This window comes from Ictidomys tridecemlineatus, chromosome 10, assembly GCF_052094955.1.
Source record: "Ictidomys tridecemlineatus isolate mIctTri1 chromosome 10, mIctTri1.hap1, whole genome shotgun sequence".
Classification (NCBI taxonomy): domain Eukaryota; kingdom Metazoa; phylum Chordata; class Mammalia; order Rodentia; family Sciuridae; genus Ictidomys; species Ictidomys tridecemlineatus.
In genome coordinates this window covers 34038328-34063664 of record NC_135486.1, presented here as the reverse complement: position 1 = coordinate 34063664, position 25337 = coordinate 34038328, and the positions used below count along the sequence as shown (strand labels likewise).

The window sequence follows — 25337 nt, the reverse complement described above, 5'->3', positions numbered from 1 at the left end:
CCCATGACTCCTACCCTTTTCCTGGGGCAGAGGGGACACCAGTTCAGGGACCCAGGACTCCACCCTAGTCTCTGCTGGCCACAAATGGATACAACAAAGACTTTGGAAAACCAGGGTCCTTGGCAGCTGGAGTTGTATGCTCCCAGGGAGGCCAGGCTGAAACAGTTTTCAAGTTCACCTTGTTTAGTGACTCAAAGGGAGATTCTTGACTTTTTTGAGGGGGCTGCCTTTTCCTATACCCACTCTCTGCCCCACAACCACCAGGGCTCCCCTCTATCACTCTCCCTTCCCTGTCTCCTTCCTGCTCTGTCTCCCTCTGCCTTCCTGCTGGAAGTGGCTTTAGGGATCATTTGGCTAATTGCCTTTTCTCACAGAGGCCCACAACATGGGAGAGTCTTGTCCCATGTCACAAAGCTGGTTGACACAGGGCCAGCATTGGAAGGCAGTGCTGGGTTCAGGCCTAAGGCTAAACAGTCCTCCCCTTTGAAGGTATTTGCAGATGAATTCCAGAACCCCCATGGATAGCCAGACCCATAGATGCTCAAGTCCCCTACATAGAATGATGTAGTATTTACATATAAACAATATAGTATTAAAATGCTATTGATACTATATTGTTTAGGGAATAATGACAAGAAAAAAAGTCTGTGCTTGTTCACACACATGCAACCAAAACCATCTCAGGCCTAACTACCTAGCAACTACATTAGCAATAACTTGACTTTTTTTCCCTAATATTTTCGATTTTGGTTGAAAAATGCCAGCACTTGGTGATCCAGCTGATACTGAGGGCCTACAGTATGCAAGTCAACAATCTGCCTAAATCGTATTTCTCTCCACTCCAATAAAACTCCATGGAAGAAGAAAAACACAAGGGGCCCACCTCCCACCCTGGGGCCAGCCTGGAACTCCAATTACCTGCTTCCCACCTGCATCATTCCACTCTTGTCAGAGACCTTCTTGAAACAGGTACCTGTCGGGACCTCGCTCAACAGCTGACACAGGAACCATTTTACTGGCAACTTATTCCCTCTTTTCCCCCAAACACATCCTTAATGAATGAAAAATTGGAGTTTGGCTTTAAGCCGTAGAAAGAGGGACTGAATTGTCTCTATGTGCGTGGCAGAATAGGAAGCAGTAGGAAGAGTAACTCGGAAGAATGTGACATCTCGCAAGGGAAGGTCCTGGATGGGTGGGGTGCAGTTGCGCCTGAAGAGCGGGATGGCCAGAGGCACGCAGGGGCAATGGTCGCAGACAGGCTCCAGGGAGGGGAGGTGCCCTGTAAAGCCGGGCGGCTTTTACCTAAATATTTTGGTGGCGAGCGGCAGAGGGGGCGGTGCACGGCCCTAGGTAATGATAGAGCACTCTGGGAGCCACGCGGGGGCTGCGCGTCGCGGCCGCGGCTACAAAGACAGCTTCTGCGACCTCCCGCTTTCTTCCCTTGGGTACCAGCCCCACCCCTCCATCCCCCTCCCAGCACCCCCCACCTTCGTCCCGCCTCGCCCCGCCCCCCTCCCGGTAGCCCCAGCGCGCATGCTCTCTCCCCCCGCCGAGTAACCTGGAGATTTAAAAGCCGCCGGCTGGCGCGCGTGGGGGGGAAGAAGGGGGGGACGAGCTTGCACGCGTTAGCCCCGGGTGACAGCCGCACACCTCCGCCAGGTAGGAGCGCGCTCCCTCCTCTCCCCAGGGACAGGGTCCCAGCGCGGGAAAGGGAGGGGCGCTGTGCGGCCGAGCTCCGCGGTGTCGCGTGTTTTGCACCCCGCGGGATGGGGCCGCGTCGTGGCTGTCCCGGCCACTGCGCGCGGGGCCACTGCGCGCGGAGCCCCAAGCGAATCCCAGAGGAGAGCGCAGGGCTGCGGGCGCCCAGGGGTGCGGTCCCCGCTTTGCCAAGGGAGGGTGCAGAGTATCAGGCGTCTGCTGGGGTCCCCGCTGAGCTCGGCTTTCTTCCGTGGAGCGCGGGCCAGGCTGGAGGCGCCCCGGTCCTCCCGCTGTCCCGGGCCAGGAGGGGTGGACCCGGAGAGGCCCCTTCCCGGAGCCCCAGGCCGGGCAGACAGCGGGCGAACCGGCCGCTCGCTCCTGTTGCAGCCTCCCGCGTCAGAGTTTTCTTTGGAAAGTTGCATTTATTTTCTTCCCTTGTCTGGGCTTCGCCGGAAAGGGGCAGGATGAGTCACCGCGGCGCGCACAGTCCGGGACTTGGGGGAGCCGGCAGAGGGGCCCACGACCGGGGTGCTCAGCTCTGGCCAGCTTTCTTGGGGAAGAGGGAGATGGTTACTAAGGGAGGAAAAGGGGACTGAGCCCTTCTGGACTAGTCCTGGGTCCAGGCTTTGGGTAGAGTTGAACTGAGGTGTGTGTGTTACTGTACCCTCCATCATCCTTCTGGGGTGCAGAAAGTAGAGCTCGCTCTTTGCTCCTGTCTCCCAAGGCTCAGGTGGGATGGGGGAAGTTCTCGTAAACAGCAAACAGGTGTGGTGGTGTGAAGCTAGGCATTCCTTACAGCTTCTTAGAGCTCTAGGCTTGGGCAGCAGCATGGCTTGGTGGAGAAGCCCCCATCAATCTCCAGGCTCAGTCCTTCCCTAGTCTCCCATTCCCTTCAGGTGGTGGAGCCCTGGGAGTTGCTCTTGCCCTTGACCTCTGAATCCGCCTCCTTGTTTCTGACACACACTCTTGACCTGCTCAGCTTTTCCCTCTGGCCAGGGGGCATTCCCTGGTGCTTCCTCTTTTCCCAAGGGAGTTGGGGTAGGGAGGGGTTTGGCATAGTGGGTACCTGGTAAGGACTTGCCTTCAGCTGTTACACGGACCTAGGACTGGTGGAGGGTAGACTAAGAATAGCCCAGTTGCTGCCCGGCTGCCCTGGAGCTGCAGCCGGGCATTGCCAATAGACTGGGGCCCAGAGTGACCCTTGCTGGGCTCCTGGAAACATTGCTCAGAGGTGGGGGTGAGGCTGTGGGGGCTTCTGGCTCCCTTTCCTGAAGCACTTAACAGATCTCCTTTCAGAGTGCAAATAGCCTTGTGTGGACTTAACCTGCCCAAGAGGAGGCTGGCATGGGACAGGTGGGGATGGGGGAAGAGGCTGGATGGGAAACCTGAGGAAAGCTATAGAGTGACAAGTCTCAGGGAGTAAGTGGACATAATTTGAGGTCACAGGCCCTTCTGTTGGACCATTTCACACACACACCCCCATTCTTTCCTTATCACCTCCCCCCAGGCTTGTCCTGGAGCCAGGACTCTGTTGTTCTAAAAATGCCCACAAAATGGAGCTTGAGTCAGCCGGATGAGTCTGAAGATAAAAATACAGCTGTGGATGAATGTACAGCTGTGGACATACAGGCCCCAATTTAATGGGTGTGTGCTGGGGGGAGTTTTCCTATGTACTCGTGGAGTATATGGTGAATTCCCCCCACCTCTCCTGACTCTCTAACTAATTCTGTAGGAGGAGCTGGACACTGAGCTTGGGTGGTCCACTGGGGCCTGCCAGGCCACTGCCACTGGGTGATGCAGGGGTGGTGGGCAGGTCCCAAGCTGGAGCTCCTCCTGGAGAGGGCTCTGGAGAGAGAAGGCAGAAAGGCAGGGAGGGATGGTGTGAGGACTGTGGAAGGGAGGTCACTTTTGGACACTGTCCCCTCCACCATTAGAACCTGGTAACACATCAGGGGTGGAAGTCAGACTGCTAGAGAGGTAGGTCTGTAGAGTGGTGGTCCCACTAGCTGTGCTTCACTATGGTAGCAAGTTGCTTAACCTCTTTCAAGCCTCAACATTTCTGGCTACAAAGTGGGGATGATAATAGTAATGATGACACCTACTATGTAGCTTTATTATTTGTTATACATTATAACAAATATAACTTTATAATTACATGTAAAATTAAAGTCTAAGATTTTTCTTTATTAAACAATATATGAAGAGCACCTCACTATAAGTCTGAGACATATGTAGTAAGTACCTAAATGTATGAACATCATTTATCACCTGTGACTGAATGGATAGCAGCACACAGTCTGGGGCTCTTTTTCTGGGACCTTGCTCTTAAAAAAAAAAAAAAAAGCCAGGTACCACGGAGCTTACCTGTAATCCCAGTTACGTGGAGGCTGAGACAGAAGAATGGCAAGTTCAAGGCAAGCCCCTGGGTAACTTAGTAAGACCCTTTCTCAAAATAAATAAATAAAAAGGATTGAATTCAATCACCAGTACCACCCTCCCCCCCAAAACCCACTCCCCCCCCTCCAAAAAAAAGCCTGTGTAGACCTTACTTCTTTGGGAGCAAGGTCTCCTGGGCTTTGGGGGAGTTGGTATGAATAGTTAAGAGGCTTGGCTCTGGAAAAAGGATTTGAATCCTGTTTGTTCTTGCACAAGTTGTTTGACCTCGGAGCTTCAACTTTCTCCTCTGTAAAATGAGGGTAATAGTACCTATCTCATAGTATTGCAAGATTAAATAAACTGATGTAGGTAAATCTCTGAGCACAGCAGCTGCTTGTAAAAAGAGCTTGGTAAATGTCAGCTGCTATTTGGTGACAATGGAGGCAATCATTGTGGTTTAGCTTAGAAACCAGAGTTTCTTAGCAAGGGAATTATACCACAGATAACCAAATGTGAGTTATGAATGACACGTCTGCCATTGAACTTGTCCAGTGCAGGGAACACACCAGAACTGGGCACCTTAGTCTCTCTCCCCTGTCAGCATTGTGAGATTCGTTTTGTGATTAGTTCAGAACCCCGTGCACTGCCTGCCTTCCAGGTACCTCCCAAGAGTTCTCTGTAGGATGGAAGGGAAGGTACCGGAAGATGATGAAGTGATATCCGCCCTGAATGGTTAAGAGCTTTCTAGCAGAAAGGTGATTTGTTATTTTTAGGAAAACTGTGTGGGGAGGGTGCACCAAACAGGGACTCTGCTCTGTCCTCCCTTCCCAGCTTGTAGGATCTTTTGCACTGTTCTTTGGTGTCCAGAAGAAGAACTCAGCCTAGCTTTCCCTGAACAGTCACCGGCCCTGTTCGCTGGACAGCAGGGGTGGAGGCTGGACCAGTTGGTACCAGGCCCAGTGTCTCAAATGCTGATGCCACTTGACTCCCAGCAATAGAGCTGGAGCGTTGAGCTTTGTCCAGTGTATTAAGTGTCTCTGCTTGGGGGCAGGGGTTGGTGACAGTGCCATCACGGGATGGTCCTGATCTGTGGCCAGAACTCCTTGTTGAATCTCTTTTTTTAACTCTCTCTGTGGTCTCCATTAAGAGAAGTTCACAGTTTGCCACCAACCCTGAATGACTGTGGGGCTCCTTGCCTCTGAGGCTGGAGATGGACCTGCCCCTCCTACCCCTCCTCACCCCTCCACCAGCCCATTGGCCTTGGTTTCTTTGTCTATAAAATAGAGATGATATTCACCTGGTGAGATGATGATGAGGATTCAGTGAGATATGCATATTTAGCAAAGTACCTACCCAGACCAGGTGCTAGAGGTTACTGTCTCTGGTGGGGACCGGTTGTGAAGTCATGTTGGAGGCCAGCTCTGGTCTCATAGCCTGCAGTCCCTCTTTCACCAAGTTCAGACCAGATGGAATGCCCAGCCAAATGGGATCTCCTCCGGAGCGGCCAGCCCACAACAGCAGTTTCTCTCACCCCGTATGATGAGCTGTCAGCCCCCACCCCAGCAGTCTGTCTAATCTCATCTACTTTGAGCTGGCAAATAGTGCCAGAGCTTGGAGTACCCTATCCATCCCCAGGGACATGGCACTGTAGATTCCCACTCCTGGCTCCTGTCACTGTAGAGGGCTGAGCACCTAGATGTCTCCATGGCCCTGTCTGAATCCTGGGTCAGATCTCCTTGGACAGTTCCCTGACTCGGCCTCACCCGTAGACTTTCCGCTGAGCACTCATCCTCCTCGGGTCCTAGACAGGGCCTGTGTGCCCTGCTTTCCAGGAGATGAAGGGCTAGTGGGGGAAGGAAAGGATTACAAACCAGAGGCCTGAGGACTATGTACAGGCTCCAGCCCTGAGGGGTATGTGGGAAAGATTTGGGGGAGACGGGGTACTGGGCAGCTTGGGCTCCAGGGAGTCTGGAGGAGGTATGGGACAAGGTTCAGGGCAAGAAGGCAGGCTGTTCAGGAGGGGGAAGTAACTGGAGCAGGTGCCTACTTGAGAAAGCAAAAACCAGACCGTGCTGAGGAGTTCCCCTATCTTGGGCCCAGGGAGGGGTGGAACTTTATCTAGGACACAGAGATTTGGGCTGGATTCAAGATCAGAACCCAGTCCCATGGTCGCCTATTTTTCCTAGCACATCTCAGTAGGGAGAGGCCCAGAGGAGGGTGGGAGCGTTTGGAAATCTGGGCTCCAGAAGCCTCACTTTATCCTTTCTGCACAGGGCCTACCTGCTCATCTTTCAGGGCTCAGCATTGTCCACTTGCTCAAGAAAGCCTTGAACCTGCCTCCTTCCTGTGGACTCTCTGGCACCCCTATCACCTCAGTGCACACGGATTGCATGCACTTGGTCACATTTTCTCTCTTCTGCTAAAGGGATCAGCTATTTGTGACCCCACCAGCTTCAGAGTGGGCTTCTACATAATTGGTGCTCAATAAGTGTGGGGTGAGTGAGTGGGTGGGTTTCAGTGCTCTGTGACATTCCTTTCGGTTAGGCTGCACTCTCCTCCAAGGGTGGGCAAACTCGAGCTCCTTGATAGTCTCTTGGGCCTGCTTTCACCTTGCTGTTCACCAAGCAACTGTTTTCGAGAACACGTTTCCCAAGAATTAAATCTCATCCAGAGCCCTCTGATTATAAATGGAGCTGGTCACAGACCTGAGGATGTCAAGGCTGATGAAGACCATCAAATTTGCAGCTCCGGAGGGCATGCAGAGCTGGGACCAGCCTCTGGGTCTGGCCCTCGGGCTCCTCAGTGGGTTTGTTCTACATGCTCCATCTCCTCCCCTCTTTCCTCTGTGCCTCACCTCCTGAGGGAGGCCAGGCCTAGGCAGAGGACCAGGATTGGTTGTGCATGGATGGGGAGAGCCGCCTGGTCTGGCCTGGCTGACTGGCAAGGGTCAAGTTCATTAGGAGGGAGGCAGTTCAGGTTTCACTTTGCAGGAGCCTTGTGAAGAGGTGGAAGAAGGCAGGCGGAAGGAACTTCCTGATGGCCTGAAGACTGTGCCAAGGTCCTGAGTCACCCCCCCAGGGTCCTCTTACCCAACCCTGGACCACAGGAGTTTTGGGTACTTTGCATTTATTGTAGCCCAAGAAGAGAAACAATTTAGTTACTAATTTCTGCCAGGAACAGAGTCCAACTCTGGGAGGAAGTAGGGAAGAGGGCAGCTCTGCCTCCAGATGTCCTGCTTACTTGGCTTGATTTCAGAGGACAGCTGACCCTTGGCATTGTGCTGGTACTTGAGCAGTGTGTGGGCAGGTACTGGATGGGTAAGTGCAGCCTTGGTGCCTTCTCCACCAGATTCCCCTAGACTCTCATTGGTGGAAGGCTGTGAAAACTCCTTCCTTAATGCCACAAGACTTTGTCAGTGACCCTCAGTAGACACCTATCCATGGAGAGCACCTCCCTGAGGTAGGGGTTAGGTGTGAGATCACCTCAACACACACCTGGAAAGAACCATAGGCATTATCTAGACTAGCTCTTCTTTTACAGTTGTGAAAACTGAGTCCCAGAGAGATGAAATGGCTCGTGCAGTCTACACAGCCGTAAACATTGCTGAAATAGGACTACCCTCTCCTGGCTCCCAATTCAAAGTGCTTTCCAGAATTTTCGAATGGTTCCAAATTTTTCTGTTCTTATTTGTGCAACCCTGGGCATGTTTGTTAAGTTCTCTGAAACAGAAACTTTCATCCTTAGAAAATAGGAATATTAAATACCTACTTGGTAGGAGAGTGTGAGTCGTGTAAATTATTAAAAGGTAGATGAAGCACCTAACACATGCCAAACACCTCATGGGCAGTTAGTAGGGGTCAGACACTGGGGATCATTGTCCCTGTGGATGGAAACCACCCACTCTCAGACCTCCCTTCTCAGCCTTCCCACTGCAGGCAGGTCTGTGGCAGTGACCTCTCCTCACCTGTTGGGGCCAGCACCTGGGGAGGCCGGCGCATTCTTGTCATTCCTCCTGCTGGGGGCTGCAAGAGGCTCCAGAGTGTGTGTGTGTGTGTGTGTGTGTGTGTGTGTGTGTGTGTGTGTGTGTGTGAATGACATGTGGGTGAGAGAGGCATGGAAGCTACAAGCTGAGGAGTGAGGAGCTGGGATATGGTCCTCCCAACCACTATGTGTGGAAAGCAGAGAGCCCCACCAAGCTCACTCCACTGAGGAAACTTCCCATCATTTATCTCAAAACACTACATGTCTGCGAACCCGGGGCCGTGTACATGCTGGGCAAAGCCTTCTACACTGAGCCACATCCTCAGCCCAGGTCCGTGGTCTTCATCTAAGTTTCCTTGCCTGTGAGGTGAGTATACTCGCTGTACCCACCTCATCCAGTGGTTGAAAGATGAAAATGCTTGGAAGAACGCCTGGCCTGTCTGTGGAGACCTTGAGTGCCCATGCTGTTATTAATTGTAGATTAGGAAACTGAGGCTGGGTGGTCAAGAATCAGTGGTGAAGCTGGCTTCCAAACCCAGGTCCAGGTGACTCCCTCACCTTGCTCACTCTGGGAATCTGCCAGAGTTTGGGGATGGTGGAAGCAGGCTCCTGGTTGAAGAGTCCTGCTAGTCCTAGTGTGGAGGGCATGTCCAGTGTGACCTTGGGTGGCAGCTGTTCTCAGAGATGAAGTCGGGTTGAGAGGCCCAGGTGCCTGGAATCAGAATGCGTGTCTGTGTTGACTGTCACCGTGGATGGCCAGGTGATCTTTGGGAGGGCTACTTCAGCCTCAGCTCAGGTTGGCAGGGACTGACTGGCCAAGGTGAGGGTCAGGCCAGCCCCTGAATCCCTGTCACTGGATTTTAGAGGGGAGGGGAGATGAGTGCCAGCTCTGGGGACTGCCTCCCTGTCCCTCCCCTCCCTTCCCCCAATCTCCTCCAGCATTTGTTTCCTTTCCGAAGCTGGACTGGGGCTCTCAGACAGGGCAACAAAAGCAACTTTCCTCCAAGCCACTGCCACCTGTTGGGCTTTCACACATTGGGGGTGAGTGGGGGGAGGGAGCCGTTGCCCTTTTCCCAGTGTCTGCGGTGTGCCCCCTCTGCCGCCCCAGGGCCTGGGATTCTCTTTGCTGCCCGAAGTGACAGGGCTCAGGAGCCGGAGGGGGTGGGGGACCAACAGCAGCTGGAAGGGGAATTGAGTGGGAAGGGGCTGGTACTGGCAGCCGGGAGAGAGTTTGATGGATTACTCTGCAGGCCGAGAGGTTTCTCCCTAATCCCCCTTTGTGTCCCGGCCTGCAGCCCCTCACTCTCTCTGACAAGCTGCTAAGCAGAAGGCTTCCAGTCAGTGGGAAGAAAAGGCCGCTCAGCGGGGTGAGCGCTAAATCCCTGGCCTCCGGGCCCTGGGGGAGGCAGGAGCTGGGGAGCAAGTCTGGGCGGGGCTGGGTTCCCCTTCCCACTGCCCGCCTCTGATTCCTTCTTAGGATTCCCTCGAGGCAGGGAGGTCACCTTCTGAGTGGTGTCCTCAGGTGTGTGTGGGACCCTGTGAGGTCATAGCCCTCAGCTATTAGTCCAGATCACCATTGCATTTGTCCAGGGCAGGACGGGCAAAGCAGAGATCCCTACTGCCTAGGAAATATTTAGGCTCAGAGAATCAAAGACTGATAGGGCTGGAAGGCTCCAATCCCTTCTGGAGTACAGTGCTGTGCCCACCCCCACCCCCCAACTCCTACCCCAGGAGCCCAGTAGGAATTCCCACAGCCTCAGGGTCCCTAACCAAGGCGTCTGTAAAGATCAGGAGCTGCCTGCCTCCCGAGGACACTTCCTAGTCTGTGGATGGCTGCTGCAGCCTTGTCATGGAGCATCCCCAGGACTCCTTGTGAAGCTGCTACGAGAGGGTGTGGCCCCTTGGGGAGTGCAGTGTGCCAGGCAAGGCCCAGGGCATTGGTCCCTGGACTGAGGCAGGGGGATGGACATCGGGATGCTGAGCTGTGAGCCCTCAGACCTGACAGGTCACTTTCCCTGCCTCCGCCTGGAGAGCCTAGGAGAGCTTAGCATGGAATGAGGTGCTGGGGTCCAGTGGGATTTGGGGCAGTGGTAAGTAACCCGTTCCCGCCTCTGGCCTGGCCTGGAGTGGGACAGCCTTGGGGAAGCTGACCTAGGGTGACCCCTCTCCTTTCTTGGGCTGAGTCATTGCTCCTCGGGCTAGCCTGCCCCCTGCAGGGTTTCCCTCTCTGGGGAGGGGTGGCGGGTGGCCCTGGAGGACGGAGGAGTGTGCTCCGAGCCTCCCTGAGGAGCTGTGAGAAAGCAGCCCGCCTTTGTGTGCAGCCAGGGAGGAGGCAGGGTCGCCGAGCTGGCAGGGTCAGGGTGGGGGCTGCGCCGTTTGATGTGCCTGGGCGGGGTGTGGGGACGCTGGCCTGCATAAAGAGGCCATAGAATTGCTGCCTGACACTGGCCGGGGGCGGGGGCTGCCCCCAGCCCAGGCTCCCTCTGGCCTCTGTCTGTCAGCGGAGGCAATCTGCTCCCCCCAGTTCCACCTCCCCATGCGGGGTGGCAGGAGCCCCTTTGAAAGCCCTCAAAGGCCTCTTTATATGTCCCTCTGACCCTCCCTTCCCTTAGGGAGCTACCAGGCAGTGGGCTTGGGTCACCTTTCCTCCGCCTCCTCCACTCTGTCTTTTGAATTTTGGACAAAGTTCAGGCCAAGTTTGTTCCTGTTGCTCAGTTTCATTTCCCATGCTGCCTGCCCTGGGTCCAGTCTGAAGTGGGGGCATTCTAGGTCACTACCTTCGAGCCCAAGGAGTTGCCTCTTCGAGAAATTTCCCGCCGCCCCCTGCTTTTATACGTTTGTCCATCTGTCCATCCATCCATCCATCCATTGGGTAAAAATATTTCCCAGGTGCCCTTTCTTGCTGGGGCTGGTGACAGGGGTGTGAAGGAATCTGACATCACCCACCTTGGGGGATGCTGCACTGTTGGGTGCTGCGACCTGCGCAAATAGAATCCGGTGCACTGACCTGAACGGGGAATGGTGGTTTAGAATGGAACTCCATGAAGGGTCCCGTGGACTAGGGATTTCCTCTGGCTTTCTTGCTGTTCCAGCTTTGAGGGGTCCTGGAGAGGAGGAGAAATGTTTGCAACTGGAGCCAGACTTGCCTTCCTAGAAGGCGCCCTGCTCCTTTCCTCCAAGAGGTCAGCCCTCCACTTCTTGCCCCCTCCTCTTCAGGTGAGCAATCAGGGGCTGGCTCTTCTGGTTGATCTTCTGTTTGCCAGACAGACAGAAAGCTTCAAATGCAGTGGGCAGGAAGATTTGAGTTGGAAGTATCTGTGAGACTGAAGAGTGGGGAGGGTAGACTCTGTCCCCCTGCCTATATTTCTACTCCTAGAAGACAGGGGAGTTCCTCAGACCAGGGGTGGCCAGTAGTGATGGGTCACTTTTGAGCTTGGGCAAGAAGTGTGCCCTAGGACTGCTGACCAGAGCAAAGACCTGGAAAGTGATACTGAACCACCTTGTTCTCTGAGCTCTCCGAGCCCGGGAACCAGGCAGGCCCTAGGCCTGGATGGTGGTGCCTCAGGGATGGAGGCCCTGGAAGGATGGCTGGCATTTGGTGCTAGAGTCCTCTGTAGGCTCCCTCATCCTGAGGACGTGGGGTGGGGAGGGAGTGGAGAGACGTGTGTGCTGGACATAAGAAAGCAGGGCTTTGGAGGAGAGGGTGTTCTTATGGGCTTGGGATTCCTCAGGTAATTCTGGGTGTCAAGAGTGCCTGGACCTCCAGGGCAGAGTAGGTATGAAAAGAGGGAGAACGGGCTCTGCAACCTAAGAACACAGGGGTGCAGCAGGGCTAGGAGCCTGCCTACTTTCTACTCAGCTTCTTTCTGTGAACTCTTCACCTGGCCCAGCCCCCAGTTACCTGGTAGAGAACCTCAGGTGGGTGGAGGGAGGCACCCCGGGAAGGAGGAGCAGCTCTAGAGGTGACTGGGCTATAAGAGGATGAGGGAAATTCCTCTCTTCAGCCTGTCTTTTTCCCTTGTGGGCTAAGAGTGGTTCTGTTCAGGAGGAGCTGGATTGAGGGAGGAGAAGGCAGGTGGAGTGATTAATGGTTGCTGGAGAGCTACCATTTTTTTTTAAACCGGGAACAACCAGGACTTGGAGAACGAGGGCAGGCTGTGGGTGAGGCTGGGTCTGACAAAGTCAGTGTTTGCTCAGGGAGGACCTGGTCCCTTGCAAACCCAGAGCGGTGAGTGTCCAGGGCCCTCCCAGACAGAGGGCAAGGGCAGGGAGTGGAATGGGCTGCAGCCTTTTGCCCCAGAGCCCCTCCCTCGTGACTGGGGAGCTCCAACCCTTGGTCTCTTGCATCCCACCCTCCACTTTCCCTCTAGAGAGCTGGAAAGTGCAGCCATGGGGAGGGGTAATGCTGAACCCACTGAAGCCCAGCTACTCCTGATGCCTGGTTCCTACACCTCCCTTTGGGGGGACCATGGGATCAGTATTTTATACTCCTACTCATGCCACCCCTGTAGAAGTCCTGCCCCTTCCCAAAGTGTGGGATCTTCGGGAGGAGGTTGCTGGCTGCCCAGCCTTACCTCACGTCCCTTTCTTCCTGGTCTCCCAGTTGTAAAGCCCAGAAGGCATATGGTATGGGCAGATCTTATCTAGGATTGATGGTCGCCTGATTTCTCTGAGGCGCAGCAGCTCCGAGCACCTACAACATGCTTTGTAATGTGCAAGGTCCTGCAGGGCTTAGTGTTGTTTGAAAAGATAAAAGAAGTGAAGCGCCTTTTATCATGAGATGCTGAGATTGGCAGGGGGGATGAGCATGCGGGGGAAAATGCCCCTGTGGGGGGTGGGTGGAGCCAGCCCTGGGCACTGTGGTCCTTAGGTGGCCCTGCCCAGGGAGTAGCTAGCTGCTCTTGAGCAGCATTTATAGGGTTGACTTGGGGAGGAAAGTTCTGTCCCCTGCCTCTGTTTGGGGACAGAAGGCAAATTAGGGACCCCTTCCCCTTTGTCACTAAGCACTCCATCCACCCCATCCGTCTCTGCTGATGGCTGAACTTGATCTGTTTTCCTTCTTTCGTAGTCTGAGCAGAGCAGACTGCACTGGGTGCCATTGTTAGGAAGCCAGACCTGGAGCCACCTGCTGCAGGGCATAGAATGGGCATTGACCCAGGGATGGTTCTCCCTGTGTGCGGGAGGCAGAGCTGGTAGGAGAGAGTGTGGGAATTTCTCTGAGAAAGAAGCTGTTTGGGGAGCCGAGAAAGGCTGGCCAGGAAGTGGCGGGGCATCCTGACGCCAGCTCAGGGGGTCACTGGTGTCATCACAGGTGCTGCCAGCTAGTTCGGTTTCATGCTCCTGTGAGGGTGGGACCTGGGAATGGCCCCATTGCTCCGTGACAATTGACAGTCACCTGTGGGGGGGACTTCCCCGGTGAACTCTGGGGGAGACTCGAGGGAGAGAGTTTCAGGCCTAGGTTGACCCAGGGGAGCTCTGCATGAGTGGCTTCAGGGTCAGATTGAAACCCAACCCAGCAAGCCACAGCCTTTCCTCCCTTCACCCTGGTCCTGGTCCTGGAGGTGGGGGTTATGGTGCAACATGGCTCAGGGCCAAGAGGTGCGGAATCGGAAGTGTCACTCTTAACAAAGGGGAATTGAGCAGCCCAGCTCTGGGAATTGCAGAGAGGAAAGCAAACAAACCAAGCCTGGCAGAGGGTCTCTAGGGGCACCTTGATAGCGGGGCCTGAGCAACCGGAAATTCAGTTGATTCAGTGCCCCCCCCTTCAATACGAGAGCAGGCGAGGGCAATTGCAAAGCTTTTCCAAAACAGAATACCTGACATCTGTTTTGGCTCTGAGGTATGCTGAGGTTTAAAAATCATATTTACTTTATTAATTATGTCAGCCTTGAGCTAATATTAACATGCGTTTCCTGACTAGGCAGCCAGGAGCAGCATCTAAGGGACAGGGCCACATCATCAGCCTGTGAATGAACAGGATTCAGAGAATTCAAAGAAAATCCTGAAGCCCTGGCTCCTGGGACTTAACACTCTGTGTACCTGTGATTGTCCTGCCCTTTTAGGATCTGAGTGACAAGAATTGTCCCCACTGAAGTGCTGCGGGGCAACGGTGTTTAGCATGGGCTGAGTCATTGGACCTGTACCAGAGGGCCTGCGGAAATGGGCACCTGGCTGAATCCTAGGCAGTCGGTGGCAGCAAGGAGGAGAGGCCTGGGCTTCTGGGGCAGGGCTGAAACAAAGCCGCTGTGGAGTGTGTGAACAGCTCCGACTGAGCCCCACCTGCCTGGCCCACCATGGTCCAGAGACTGTGGGTGAGCCGCCTGCTCCGGCATCGGAAAGCCCAGCTCCTGCTGGTCAACCTGTTGACCTTTGGCCTGGAAGTGTGTCTGGCCGCTGGCATCACCTACGTGCCTCCCCTGCTGCTGGAAGTGGGGGTAGAAGAGAAGTTCATGACCATGGTGTTGGGTGAGTGCCTGTACCCTCCTTCCCTCCTGCTCCAGTTATGTGCACCTGGGATGTAGGGCAGTAGGTCCTCTGTCTAGAGAATACTTGGACAGCTGTCCCTGGGCCTAGTGGGCAGGCATGGCTAGGCAGACGGGTGACCTGAGCTGAAGGAGTCCCTCAAGAGAAATGAAATGATACAGGGACATAATCTAGCCACCTCTGTTTGCCTGGTCCCTACACAGTGTCCAGCTCATGGAGACACTAGAAAAAAAATTGCTCTTAACCTTTGTTCAGCCCTTTATAACTCACATCTGTGACCTCATTTACTCCTTACAGCAAGCTTTTGGGGCTTTCCATGATACAGGGAAAGAAAACAGGCTTGTGAGAGCTTAGGGGAGTCACGGCCCAGGCTGTGTAGCTGCGGGGACTCGACCAGAGTCTCCCAATCAGGGCTTTCTCTTACCCCAGAACAGGACACAGGCAAACTCCTCATGCTACAGGTGAATGCTGCAAAGCCACAGAAGACCAATGGTCACCATTATGTGACACTCACCCTTGGGAAGAAGGGTCCCTGCCAGTACACTGAAGTGGGACCACCTGTTGCAGCCCTGCCTGTCACCTCCTTACCTCTGTGCCTTTGCATAAGTATCACTTCTAGTGCTTCATGCCTCAGTTTCCCCAACTGAAAATGGAGGTCTTTGTAGTACTCCTCTGAGGAGTAAGTTAAGACCCCATGAAGATGGTATTTCCATGCTTCTCTAGGATCTACATCCCTTCTCCCCCTTCCCCTTCTTTGTCTCAGCCACTAACTCTTGCTTCTTGCTTTTCTTATAGGCATTGGTCCAGTGCTGGGCCTGGTCTCTGTCCCACTCCTAGGCTCAGCCAGTGACCAGTGGCGTGGGCGCTACGGCCGCCGGAGGCCCTTCATCTGGGCCCTGTCTTTGGGTGTTTTGCTGAGCCTCTTTCTCATCCCGAGGGCGGGCTGGCTGGCGGAGCTGCTGTGCCCAGATACCAGGCCCCTGGAGTTGGCACTGCTGATCCTGGGTGTGGGGCTGCTGGACTTCTGTGGCCAGGTGTGCTTCACTCCACTGGAAGCCCTACTCTCTGACCTCTTCCGGGACCCAGACCACTGTCGCCAGGCCTTCTCTGTCTACGCCTTCATGATCAGCCTCGGGGGCTGCCTGGGCTACCTCTTACCTGCCATTGACTGGGACGCCAGCGTCCTGGCCCCCTATCTGGGCACCCAGGAGGAGTGCCTCTTTGGCCTGCTCACTCTCATCTTCCTCACCTGCATGGCAGCCACCCTGTTTGTGGCCGAGGAGGCTGTGCTGGGTCCGCCTGAGCCAGTGGAAGCACTTTCAGTCCCCTCCACGTCTCCCCACTGCTGCCCATGCCATGCCCACCTGGCTCTCCGGAACCTGGGTACCCTGTTTCCTCGGCTGCACCAGCTCTGCTGCCGCATGCCTCGTACCCTGCGTCGACTCTTTGTGGCGGAGCTCTGCAGCTGGATGGCACTCATGACCTTCACACTGTTTTACACGGATTTTGTGGGTGAGGGCCTGTACCAGGGCGTGCCCAGAGCCGAGCCAGGCACCGAGGCCCGGAAACATTATGACGAAGGTAAGGAAGGCCTCGGCAGCCAGTGGCGGCTGCTGGGTAACTGCCTTCAGCAGACATTCCTGGGTGGGGAGAGGTTCCCGGTTGGGGGTGTGGGGGGTGTGGGCTGGTGGCTGTGCATCCTGTTCCCCAACTTCCACATCAGGAAAGGAAAATAGACCCCATCCACGTCAGGCTCCTTGGGGAGTAGCTTTGCCTGCTGCCTCAGTGGGGCTGCTAGCTTCTCCATTCATTCAGTCAGATGTGATGCACTGCCGTACTTTGTCAGAAGGAAAGACTGAGCTTACTCAAGGGACAGAGGAAGCAGGAGTCAAGATGGATTTCAGCTCTGCTCAGCTCCATCCTGCCCTCTGCTCCCCTGCGGACTTTCAGATAACCTCACCAGGACCGTCCTGATCAGTTGTTCTAGAATGCCATCTTCAAGCCTGGGTAGAAACTGGGCGCCCAGCACATGCCTGTAATCCAGGGGATAAAAGCGCCCCTGGGTTCAATCCCCAGGGGAAAAAAAAAAAAAAGGCTTGGTAGAACTTTCTTTATGTCCCCTCTTACCCTTTTGTACCCAAAGCTGAGGGTCCTTATACATCTTCCTTAGAACATCTTCCTCTGCCCTCAGCCAACAGCTTTGGCCACATTTGCCAAGTGTCTGTGGAATAGCCTAGACTCCCATTGCTACGGGGTGGGAAATTGAGGTGGGGGAGCAGATGCCCATGGCTCCTAATCCCCTGCCACCCCCAGATTGTGTAGGGTTTTGGCCCACCTGGCCTTGTCTGACCACCTCTCCCCTCTACATCCAGGTGTGCGGATGGGCAGCCTGGGGCTCTTCTTGCAGTGTACCATCTCCCTGGTCTTCTCCCTGGTCATGGACCGGCTGGTGCAGCGATTTGGCACCCGGGCAGTCTACCTGGCCAGTGTGGTGGCCTTCCCCGTGGCTGCTGGCGCCACTTGCCTGTCTCGCAGTGTGGCTGTGGTGACGGCCTCGGCAGCCCTCACCGGGTTCACCTTCTCGGCCCTGCAGATCCTGCCCTACACACTGGCCTCCCTCTACCACCGTGAGAAGCAGGTATTCACACTGGCCCTTGGCCAGTAGGATGGGGGAGGCAGACTAGTCCAAAACCCAGTGTCTGGCAAGAGGTGTTGGAGAAGACTTTCTCTGATCCGAGGAAGCTCATCTTAGCTCCCAGGCAGGAGCTTGGGCTGCGGAAGAAGCGTGTAGATTAGATTCTGGGAATGACTTCCTGGCTTTGGAACTATAAAGCACTTGAGTGTGTGATTGCAGGAAGTGAAGAATCTTTCACCGGGAATCCTGAAGAATCAGGCTAGAGAAGCCCTCAGTCTGGGCTGTCTTCTCCCAGGAGGCAGGGGCCTGGGTGAGATGCCCTCTGGGGCATCTAGCTTCAGCATATGGTAGTAGAATGGCTAGGCCTTAGGCACAGGGAAAGGCCTTGTGACTAGCCTGAGTCTTGCTCTGGTCTCTAAAATGGGGAGGGCTCTCTCTTTCTGGTTTATCTTCCTCTGAATTCTTCCTTTCCTGCCTCACACCTTTACCTCTGTCCCCTTCCCCTGCCCCTTGGTGAATATCTGAGCCGGATATACCAGTTCAGCTCACCTGGGCACTGGGTAAGTTGGGGGCCTTCTTCCTGCTTGACCCCACACTAACCAGCCCCTGCAGGAGGAGGGTAGATTTTTGTATGCAGGAGGTTGGTCACCCTTGTTCCCTCCACTGACTTCACTGAGCTACAACTTTGGATGCAGGATTCTACCCCAGGGGGCACAAGTTCGGTGTCTTGGGGTGGAGACACAGGCCTGTGCTCATAGAGCTGCCAGGTATAGGGAAAACCTGTCCTTGCCCCTGTAGGACAGGAGTGCAGTAGCTGGGAGGCTGGTTTGCTCTGCAGGTAGCTGCAGGGGTGGGAGGTGTGGAGAGGGAGGGGCTTTGGGAGGGGAACTGGTCCCTGAGGCTCCTCTGGGCCCATGGTATCTTTCACCAGTCCCTACTCTCAACGCTGCTCTGGGCTGGAGGCTAGGCCTGAGCATGTGCATTGGAGCCAGGGGACAGGCTGGGACTCATGCTTGTTGCTGAGGAGCATGTTTGTCCCCAGGGACCTCTCCAGACTCCAGCCTCTCAGGCCTTTCCTGAGGCAGCAAGCAGGACAGGTCCTGGGAGGCAGCAGAGGGCAGACTTGGCCTTGCACACTGTCTGCCTGGCCTTTGCCCACTTGTCAGTCTTCATGATGAGCCTTGGGCTTCCCTGGCACCAGGTAGAACTGTGTCCTGGCTCCCAGCTTATTCATGCAGCCAACTCAGGAAGCCAGCGCTGTGGCTAGACATCATGGGGCATGCCTGTAATCCCAGCTACTGGGGAGGCCGAGGCAGGAGGATCACAAGTTCAAGGCCAGCAAGACCCTGCCTCAAAGTAAAAAATGAAAAGGGCGGTGATGCAGCTGGTGATGAGTGATAGGGATCTCCCGGTTCAATTGTCAGTATATTTAAAAAAAAAAAAAAAAAGCCTGTGCTAGATACAGTGTGAGATAAGATCTGGTCTTGTCCTTAAATAGGCCCCAGGCCATTGAGGTGGGGGTGGGGGAGATAGATCAGACTCAGCCTCTGATCTCTGGTGAACAGCAGGAAGGAAGTAAGAAGGGCTGTGGGAGTGGGCAAAGGGGTCACTCCTGCTGCTCCTCCCTTCCCTAGACCCCATCTGCCAGCCCTCCAGCCCCCCGCCCAGCCCTCCCTGGCTGAAGTCTAGGGCAGGGACCTCACTGTGGGTAGCAACTCCAACTCCAGGGCCTGCAACCTCAGAGGGGCGGGGCTTGTCCCTGGCAGGGCACTGAGGATTTCCAGATGGCCAAGAAGAGGGTGGGCAGGGAGGAAGAGGGCTGGAGACCCTGGGTGGGGTCTGGGGACCGGGAGCCCTCCTTTGCGTTTTCTCCCTCCTCTTGTGTTTCTCTCCTCTCACCTGCCTGATTCTTTCTGTCTCTCCCTTTTCTTGGGAGGCTCGGCTGTCTTCGTAACCTGCAGAATCAAGTTTGTGACTTACCTGGGCTGGGGATGTGGCTCAAGCGGTAGCGCGCTCGCCTGGCATGCGTGCAGCCCGGGTTCGATCCTCAGCACCACATACAAACAAAGATGTTGTGTCCGCCGAAAACTAAAAAATAAATGTTAAAATTCTCTCTCTCTCTCTCTTAAAAAAAAAAAAAAAAAAGTTTGTGACTTACCTAAGAAAAGCCAGAGGAGACCTTGAGGTCTGGTTTTGCACCTTCATGGCGGTCATTCCTGCTGTTCCTGAGGTCCTGTCTAGACCTGGGTCAAGTAGGGTCTCCTCAGCTTTCTGACCTGTTGCCTGTTTTCTTTTAGCCCTGGGGTTGAAAGCTAGGGCCTGTTCTTATAGCTGGGGATCCCTGTGCCTGAGTACACACTTGTTCTCGTCCCCTCTTTTCCACCCCCCCCAGGTGTTCCTGCCCAAATACCGAGGGGACACTGGCAGCGGTGGCAGTGAGGACAGCCTGACGACCAGCTTCCTGCCAGGCCCAAAGTCTGGAGCTCCCTTTCCCAACGGACACATGGGTGCTGGAGGTGGCGGCCTGCTCCCAGCTGCCCCCGCGCTCTGCGGGGCCTCCACCTGCGATGTCTCTATGAGAGTGGTGGTGGGTGAGCCTATGGAGGCCAGGGTGATCCCAGGCCGGGGCATCTGCCTGGACCTTGCCATCCTGGACAGTGCCTTCTTGCTTTCCCAGGTGGCCCCATCCTTGTTCATGGGCTCCATTGTCCAACTCAGCCAATCTGTCACTGCCTATATGGTGTCAGCCGCAGGCTTGGGTCTGATTGCCATTTACTTTGCTACACAGGTAGTATTTGACAAGAGTGACTTGGCCAAATACTCTGTGTGAAATGGTTCCTACACACTGAGGAGGGGGCCTGTCTTGCTTGGTCTGCGTCCGCACAGGGCTGCAGGGCTGACTTTCCAGTTTTTGTTGCTGCCAAAGTGGCATGGCTCTCTGCTGCCACCCCGTGGCGGTGAGTTGCATAGCGACAGAGATAGGGGACGGTGGCTTCCCTCTCCCATCTCCCCAGTCTCTAGGGCTGGCCGAACGGCAGTTTCAGTGTGGATCTGTGCAAGGAGGCCAGGAAGGCAGAATATTTGATTAGCTCCATGCACTGGAATGCAGGACTCTGCAGGTGGCCTGGCCAGGCTCAGGGTTAACAGCCAGTGTCCTGATTGAGACATACCTGGAGAAGGAATTTGAAAAACTAAACAAACTCCCACCCCAGGCCCCCTATTCTGCAGAACCCCTGCCCGTGTGGCTCTTGCATGGAAGTTTCTAGTGTGAAACTTTCAACAATATTTGGAGGGGTGAAAGCTAATTGAGAGGAAGAGTCCTAAGGGGCCAGGTGAAGCCCCTTGGTCTACAGCACTGCCTTTCTGCTGATCCCCCCAAACCCTTTTATCAGGACATGGCTTGTTGGTCCCTGGGTTGCCATCATGAGGACACAGGCCTTTAAATATTTAACTTATTTATTTAACAAAGTAGAAGGAAATCTATTCCCAGCTTTTCTGGGTTGGTGTCTCGGAGTTGGGTTCAGTGGGATCACCAACAACCAGTCTCCTGAAATGTCTGGTCATTGGGCTGAGCATTGCCAGAATCCCTTCTCTTGGGGTGATAGGTCTGGCCCCCAAAACTACCTAACCCAGCACCTTGGAAGCACTACTCACCCCAGTTGATATCCCAGATGTCCTCACCCAAGGCTGGGGACATAAGGGGTAGTGGAAAGGCTCCAGGCCTCAGCAGCATCCCCAGCCTCCTCTCCTCCCTTGGCCCAGCCTAGCTCCTCCAATTCCCTTCTGTTCCCTGTAGGACTGGGCTGATAAAACACTGCCCTTCACTCCCACTTCACCCCAACTTTCCCCACCGGCTCCACAACCTCTCTTTGGGGCTATTGCAGGACCAGAAGCACACCTGTGGTTCCTCGAGCCTTTGTCCATCTCAGCCTCCAGGGCATATCTGTGCTCGGGGAATCTCACGCAAACTCAGGAGCACCCCGCCGAGCCAAAGAGCTCTTATATCTTGGGGGTTTAAGTGCCGTTTGCAATAATGTTATGTCTTATTTATTTAGTGGAGTAAATATTTTATACTGTATGTAAGCAATCAGAGTATAATGTTTATGGTGATGAAATTAAAGGCTTCCTATATGTTTAATTGGCCTGTGTTTATTTTGTCTAGGGGGAAGAACCAGATCTCTCTAAAATCATCCTGGCTGAGCTTTGTGGCAATGCCTGTAATCCCAGTGACTTGGGAGGCTGAGGCAGGAGAATGGGAAGTCTGAGGCCAACTTAAAAAACTTTGTGAGCCCAGCACAGTGGTGCACACCTGTCATCCCAGCAGCTCGGGAGGCTGAGTCAGGAGGATTATGAGCCTCAACAAAAGTGAGCCACTAAGCATTTCAGCAAGACCCTGTCTCTAAATAAAATACAAAATAAGGTTGGGGATGTGTTTCAGTGCCAAGTGCCCCTGAGTTCAATCCCCGGAACCCTTCCAAAATAAACAAAAATAAGAGACACTGTCTCAAAATAAAAAAAGGACTAGAAATGTAGGTCAGTGGTAAAGTACCTCTGGGTTCAATCCCCAGTGCCTTGCTTCCCCCGCCCCCCCTTCTTGGTTGGGGACCCTTAGCTTTTATCAACGTCAGTTCTCAGGATCCACCAGCAGATGGAGCCATAGGCAAGCACTCTGGGTTGATGGGCAGTCCCAGGAAGCTGTGCTACACTTGGATTGGGGAGTGTAGGAATAGAGGAAGAGAACAGGAAGAGTGTGAAGTTCACAAGAGTGGGGGCATATTTTTTCCTCAAAGGTTCAGAGAAGAAGGTAGAACAAGCACCCATAACACAGCAAGAGAATAGGGAACACACCTGGCATGTGCATGGTGAGGATTTCGGCAGGCACCTCTGTGCCTTGGTCATATCCTTTACACTGGTCCAGGTCAAGTTCACAACCATCCCTGCCTTCCCATCTCCCTGACCTTTTCAACTTTGGCCTGCCTTTCTCTCAATTTCTGAGTGGTCAATACAGTTAACACTTTGGCAAGGGTTCATTTAATTTATTTTTAAAAATATTCTATTTATTATTTGACTTTATGATGAAATTTTTCAAATAGAAGTAGTCAGCCTGGTATGATGAGCCCAGTTTCACAATTAAATCATTGTCATTTTGGTTTCAGCTATGTCTTCCTCCCCTCCACCCCTGTTTTCCCCAAATCCCTGTTTTTTGTGTGTGTTTTGTGAGTTTTTTTGTTTTGGAGTACCGAGGATTGAACTCAGGGTGTTTAGAGACAGGGTCTCACTGAGCTGCCCAGAGCCTCACCATTGTTGAAGCTGGTTTTGAACTCTCGAACCTCCTGTCTCTGTCTCCCCAACTGCTGGGATTACAGGCACGTGCAACCTCGCCTGGCTGGGTTTTTATTTTATTTTATTTTATTTTATTTATACTGGGGATTAAACTTAAGAGTGCATTACCTCTGAGCTATAGCCCCAACACTTTTTATTTCATTAAATTTTTTTGTTTTAGTTGTAGATGGACACAATACCTTTATTTTATTTATTTATTTTTATGTGGCGCTGAGGATCAAGCCCAGGGCCTCACACATGCTAGGCGAGTGCTCTACCACTGAGCCACAATCCCAGCTCCCCAACACTTTTAAAAAAAAATTTCTTTAGTTGCGGATGGACACAATACCTTTATTTTTATGTGGTGCTGAGAATCAAACCCAGTGCCTCATGTGCTAGGCAAGTGCTCTACCACTGAGCCACAATCCCAGCCCCTCTCCAACACTTTTTTAAAAAAATTTGAGAAAGGGTCTCTTGGGGTTGCCTGAGCTGACCTTGAATTTGCAATCCTCCTGCCTCAGCCTCCGTTCCCAGAGTATTTTTAAAGCACGTGCCAGTCAATTTCTTTTCGGCTATTTACACCTCAGTATTTGTCTCTAAGAAATAGAACTTTTTAACAACTTGATCACAATACCATGATATCCAACAAAGTATGCAATAAATGTACTCAATTATATAGTCCATGTAGTTTTCCCCAATTGCTTAAAAAACATGTATTTTTACTTTTGGTTGGTTCAAATTAGGACCCAACTGAGAAAAAAATGACATTTAGTTGTTAAGTCTCTCAAGTTTCTCTTAATTCCTAATGGTTTCCCTCTTTTGTTTTTTAAAGACAGAGTGAGAGAGAGAGTGAGAGAGAGAATTTTAATATTTATTTTTTTAGTTTTCGGCGGACACAACATCTTTGTTGGTATGTGGTGCTGAGGATCGAACCCGGGCCGCACGCATGCCAGGCGAGTGCGCTACCGCTTGAGCCACATCCCCAGCCCATTTTTTTTTTTAATGCCATTCATTTTATATACAAGCATTTTTTTTTTTTTTCCTGCAGAGTGGTCCACGTCCTGTATTTAACCAACTGTTCCCTCAGGAATTGAGGCCAGGAATTGGAGAGAGGGTGGCCAGGGTAGAGTTTGGTAGGCGTGCCCCATCCATTCCTGGACCTTCTTTCTGGCCCAGGGTGGTCCCCCACCCCCTCCAGAACTAGTTACAGTGAGATGGGGATCTCAAGTGTCTTCTTATACTGCTGGAAGAGAAGACCTTGGTTTCCAGGGTCAGATCTGATTACAGTGGCCTGGCAGTTCTGACACTGTTGGCTGAAGAGCTGTGTAGTGCTCAGACTTTCTGACATCTAACACTGTCACTAGGTCTCCACGCACATTTGGAGGAAGCTTGATGTGCCCTGGTGACCGTATCACTTGACCTCAACCTGCCCTTCACTAGAACTTGAGCTTGGACAGATCACTCTCCTGCTGTGCGTACAAATGAGCCTGTTAGGAGACCATTTCAACCGATTCAGCTGCAGAGGCGTTCGGCACTTTACAGTCCCCACTTAATGCACTCATTTCATCCAATAATGCTTGTCTACCTTCCCCAGGGCTGGACCCTCTGTGAGCCAAGACTTGGTTTCTAGCAGCTCAGATGGGGCTGTGAGGGAGGGACCTGGATCCTGGGGAGAATTTGTGTGTGTGCACACATGGGTGCATGGTACTGGGGATCGAACCCAGGGGTGCTGTACCACTGAGCATCCCCAGTCCTTTTTATTTTTTATTTTGAATCAGGGTCTCACTAAGTTTCCCAGGCTGGCCTCCAACTTGCAATCCTCCTCCCCGAGTCTCCTGAGTCTCTGGGACTACTGCACCTGCCTCTGGAGAGGACCTTGACCCAGAGAACACCACACAGGCTGGCTGGCTTCTCAGTGTTTTGTTGCAGTGATGTGTGAATAGCACGGAGGTGGCTGCTATAGACTGAATGTGTCCCCTTAAATTATGCTGAAACTTAACCCCCAACCTGAGGGCATTTGGGAGTGGGGCCTCTGGGAGGTGATTATGTCAGGATCCTCATGAATGGGATCATTGCCTTTATAAAAGAGACCCAGAGAGCTCCCTCACTCCTTTTGCCAAATGAGGACACAGTGAGAAGGTGGCATCAGTGAACCAGGACCTGAGTGCTCACCAGACATGGAAGCTGCCAGAGCCCCGGTATTGGTCTTCCAGCCTCCAGAACTGTGAAAAATAAATATCTGTTGTTTATAAGCTACCTGGTCTCTGATATTTTGTTATAGTCCCAGCTGATTAAGATGGTGAGGCAGAGGCAGTTATCTTTCTTTCAGTGACAAAATTAAGGTCTGAATAGATGATGTGATTTGCCCAAAGACAACTGATTCAGGGCTATTTTTGTTCTATTATCAAGTTTTGAAAAGTAGAGGTGAGGGACATATAGGAAGCCTCTGCATTATCTTTGCAACTTTCCTGTAAATCTAATATCATTCCAATATTAATTTTTTTTTTGTACTGAGGATTGAACCCAGAGATGCTTAACCACTGAGCCACATTCCCAGGCCTTTATTAATCTTTTATTTTGAGACTGGGTCTCACTGTGTTGCTTAGGGCCTTGCTAAGTTGCTGAGGCTGGCCTTGAACTTGTGATCTTCTGGCCTCAGCCTCCCACATTGCTGGGATTACAGGCATGCACCACAGCACCTGGCTAAAAAGCTATTTTTTTTTTTTAAGTAGAGGAATTTTGAGAATTCCTCCTGCCCTTCAAGACATGTTGAAGGAACCAGTTATTTCTAACAGTACAAGGGAAACGGTAGGATAGAGGAACAAAGTTGGGGGAAAGGGGA

At 53.2% G+C, this 25337-nt stretch overlaps 1 protein-coding gene across 4 annotated transcripts; it reads left to right on the top strand.

Annotated features, from left to right (window-relative positions):
- The first annotated feature begins 1517 nt into the window (after positions 1 to 1517).
- Positions 1518 to 24751, top strand: Slc45a3 (solute carrier family 45 member 3). 4 transcript variants are annotated; one of them, XR_013426495.1, is made up of 7 exons: positions 1518 to 1659; positions 14118 to 14520; positions 15334 to 16119; positions 16911 to 17176; positions 19566 to 19760; positions 21336 to 21538; positions 23860 to 24751. XR_013426495.1 is itself a non-coding variant. In XM_040277649.2 (6 exons), exons 2-6 carry the CDS (start codon positions 14349 to 14351, stop codon positions 21414 to 21416), a joined length of 1500 nt encoding a protein of 499 aa, XP_040133583.2. In that variant the 5' UTR covers positions 1518 to 1659; positions 14118 to 14348; the 3' UTR covers positions 21417 to 24751. The 4 variants fall into 4 exon arrangements, 3 of the variants coding, with proteins under 3 accessions (XP_040133583.2, XP_005329559.2, XP_040133582.2); XM_040277649.2 differs by having other exon boundaries at positions 21336 to 24751; XM_040277648.2 differs by lacking the exons at positions 21336 to 21538; positions 23860 to 24751 and adding an exon at positions 6348 to 8422 and having other exon boundaries at positions 1540 to 1659; positions 19566 to 21311.
- Positions 24752 to 25337: the final 586 nt, after the last annotated feature.

Excerpts from the sequence above, each read along its gene's own strand:
- Slc45a3 (XM_005329502.5), top strand. The coding sequence starts at position 14,349 with ATGGTCCAGAGACTGTGGGTGAGCCGCCTGCTCCGGCATCGGAAAGCC. Across the intron at positions 16,120-16,910 it reads CCGGAAACATTATGACGAAG|GTGTGCGGATGGGCAGCCTG; the intron begins GTAAGGAAGGCC and ends CTCTACATCCAG. Across the intron at positions 17,177-19,565 it reads TCTACCACCGTGAGAAGCAG|GTGTTCCTGCCCAAATACCG; the intron begins GTATTCACACTG and ends CACCCCCCCCAG.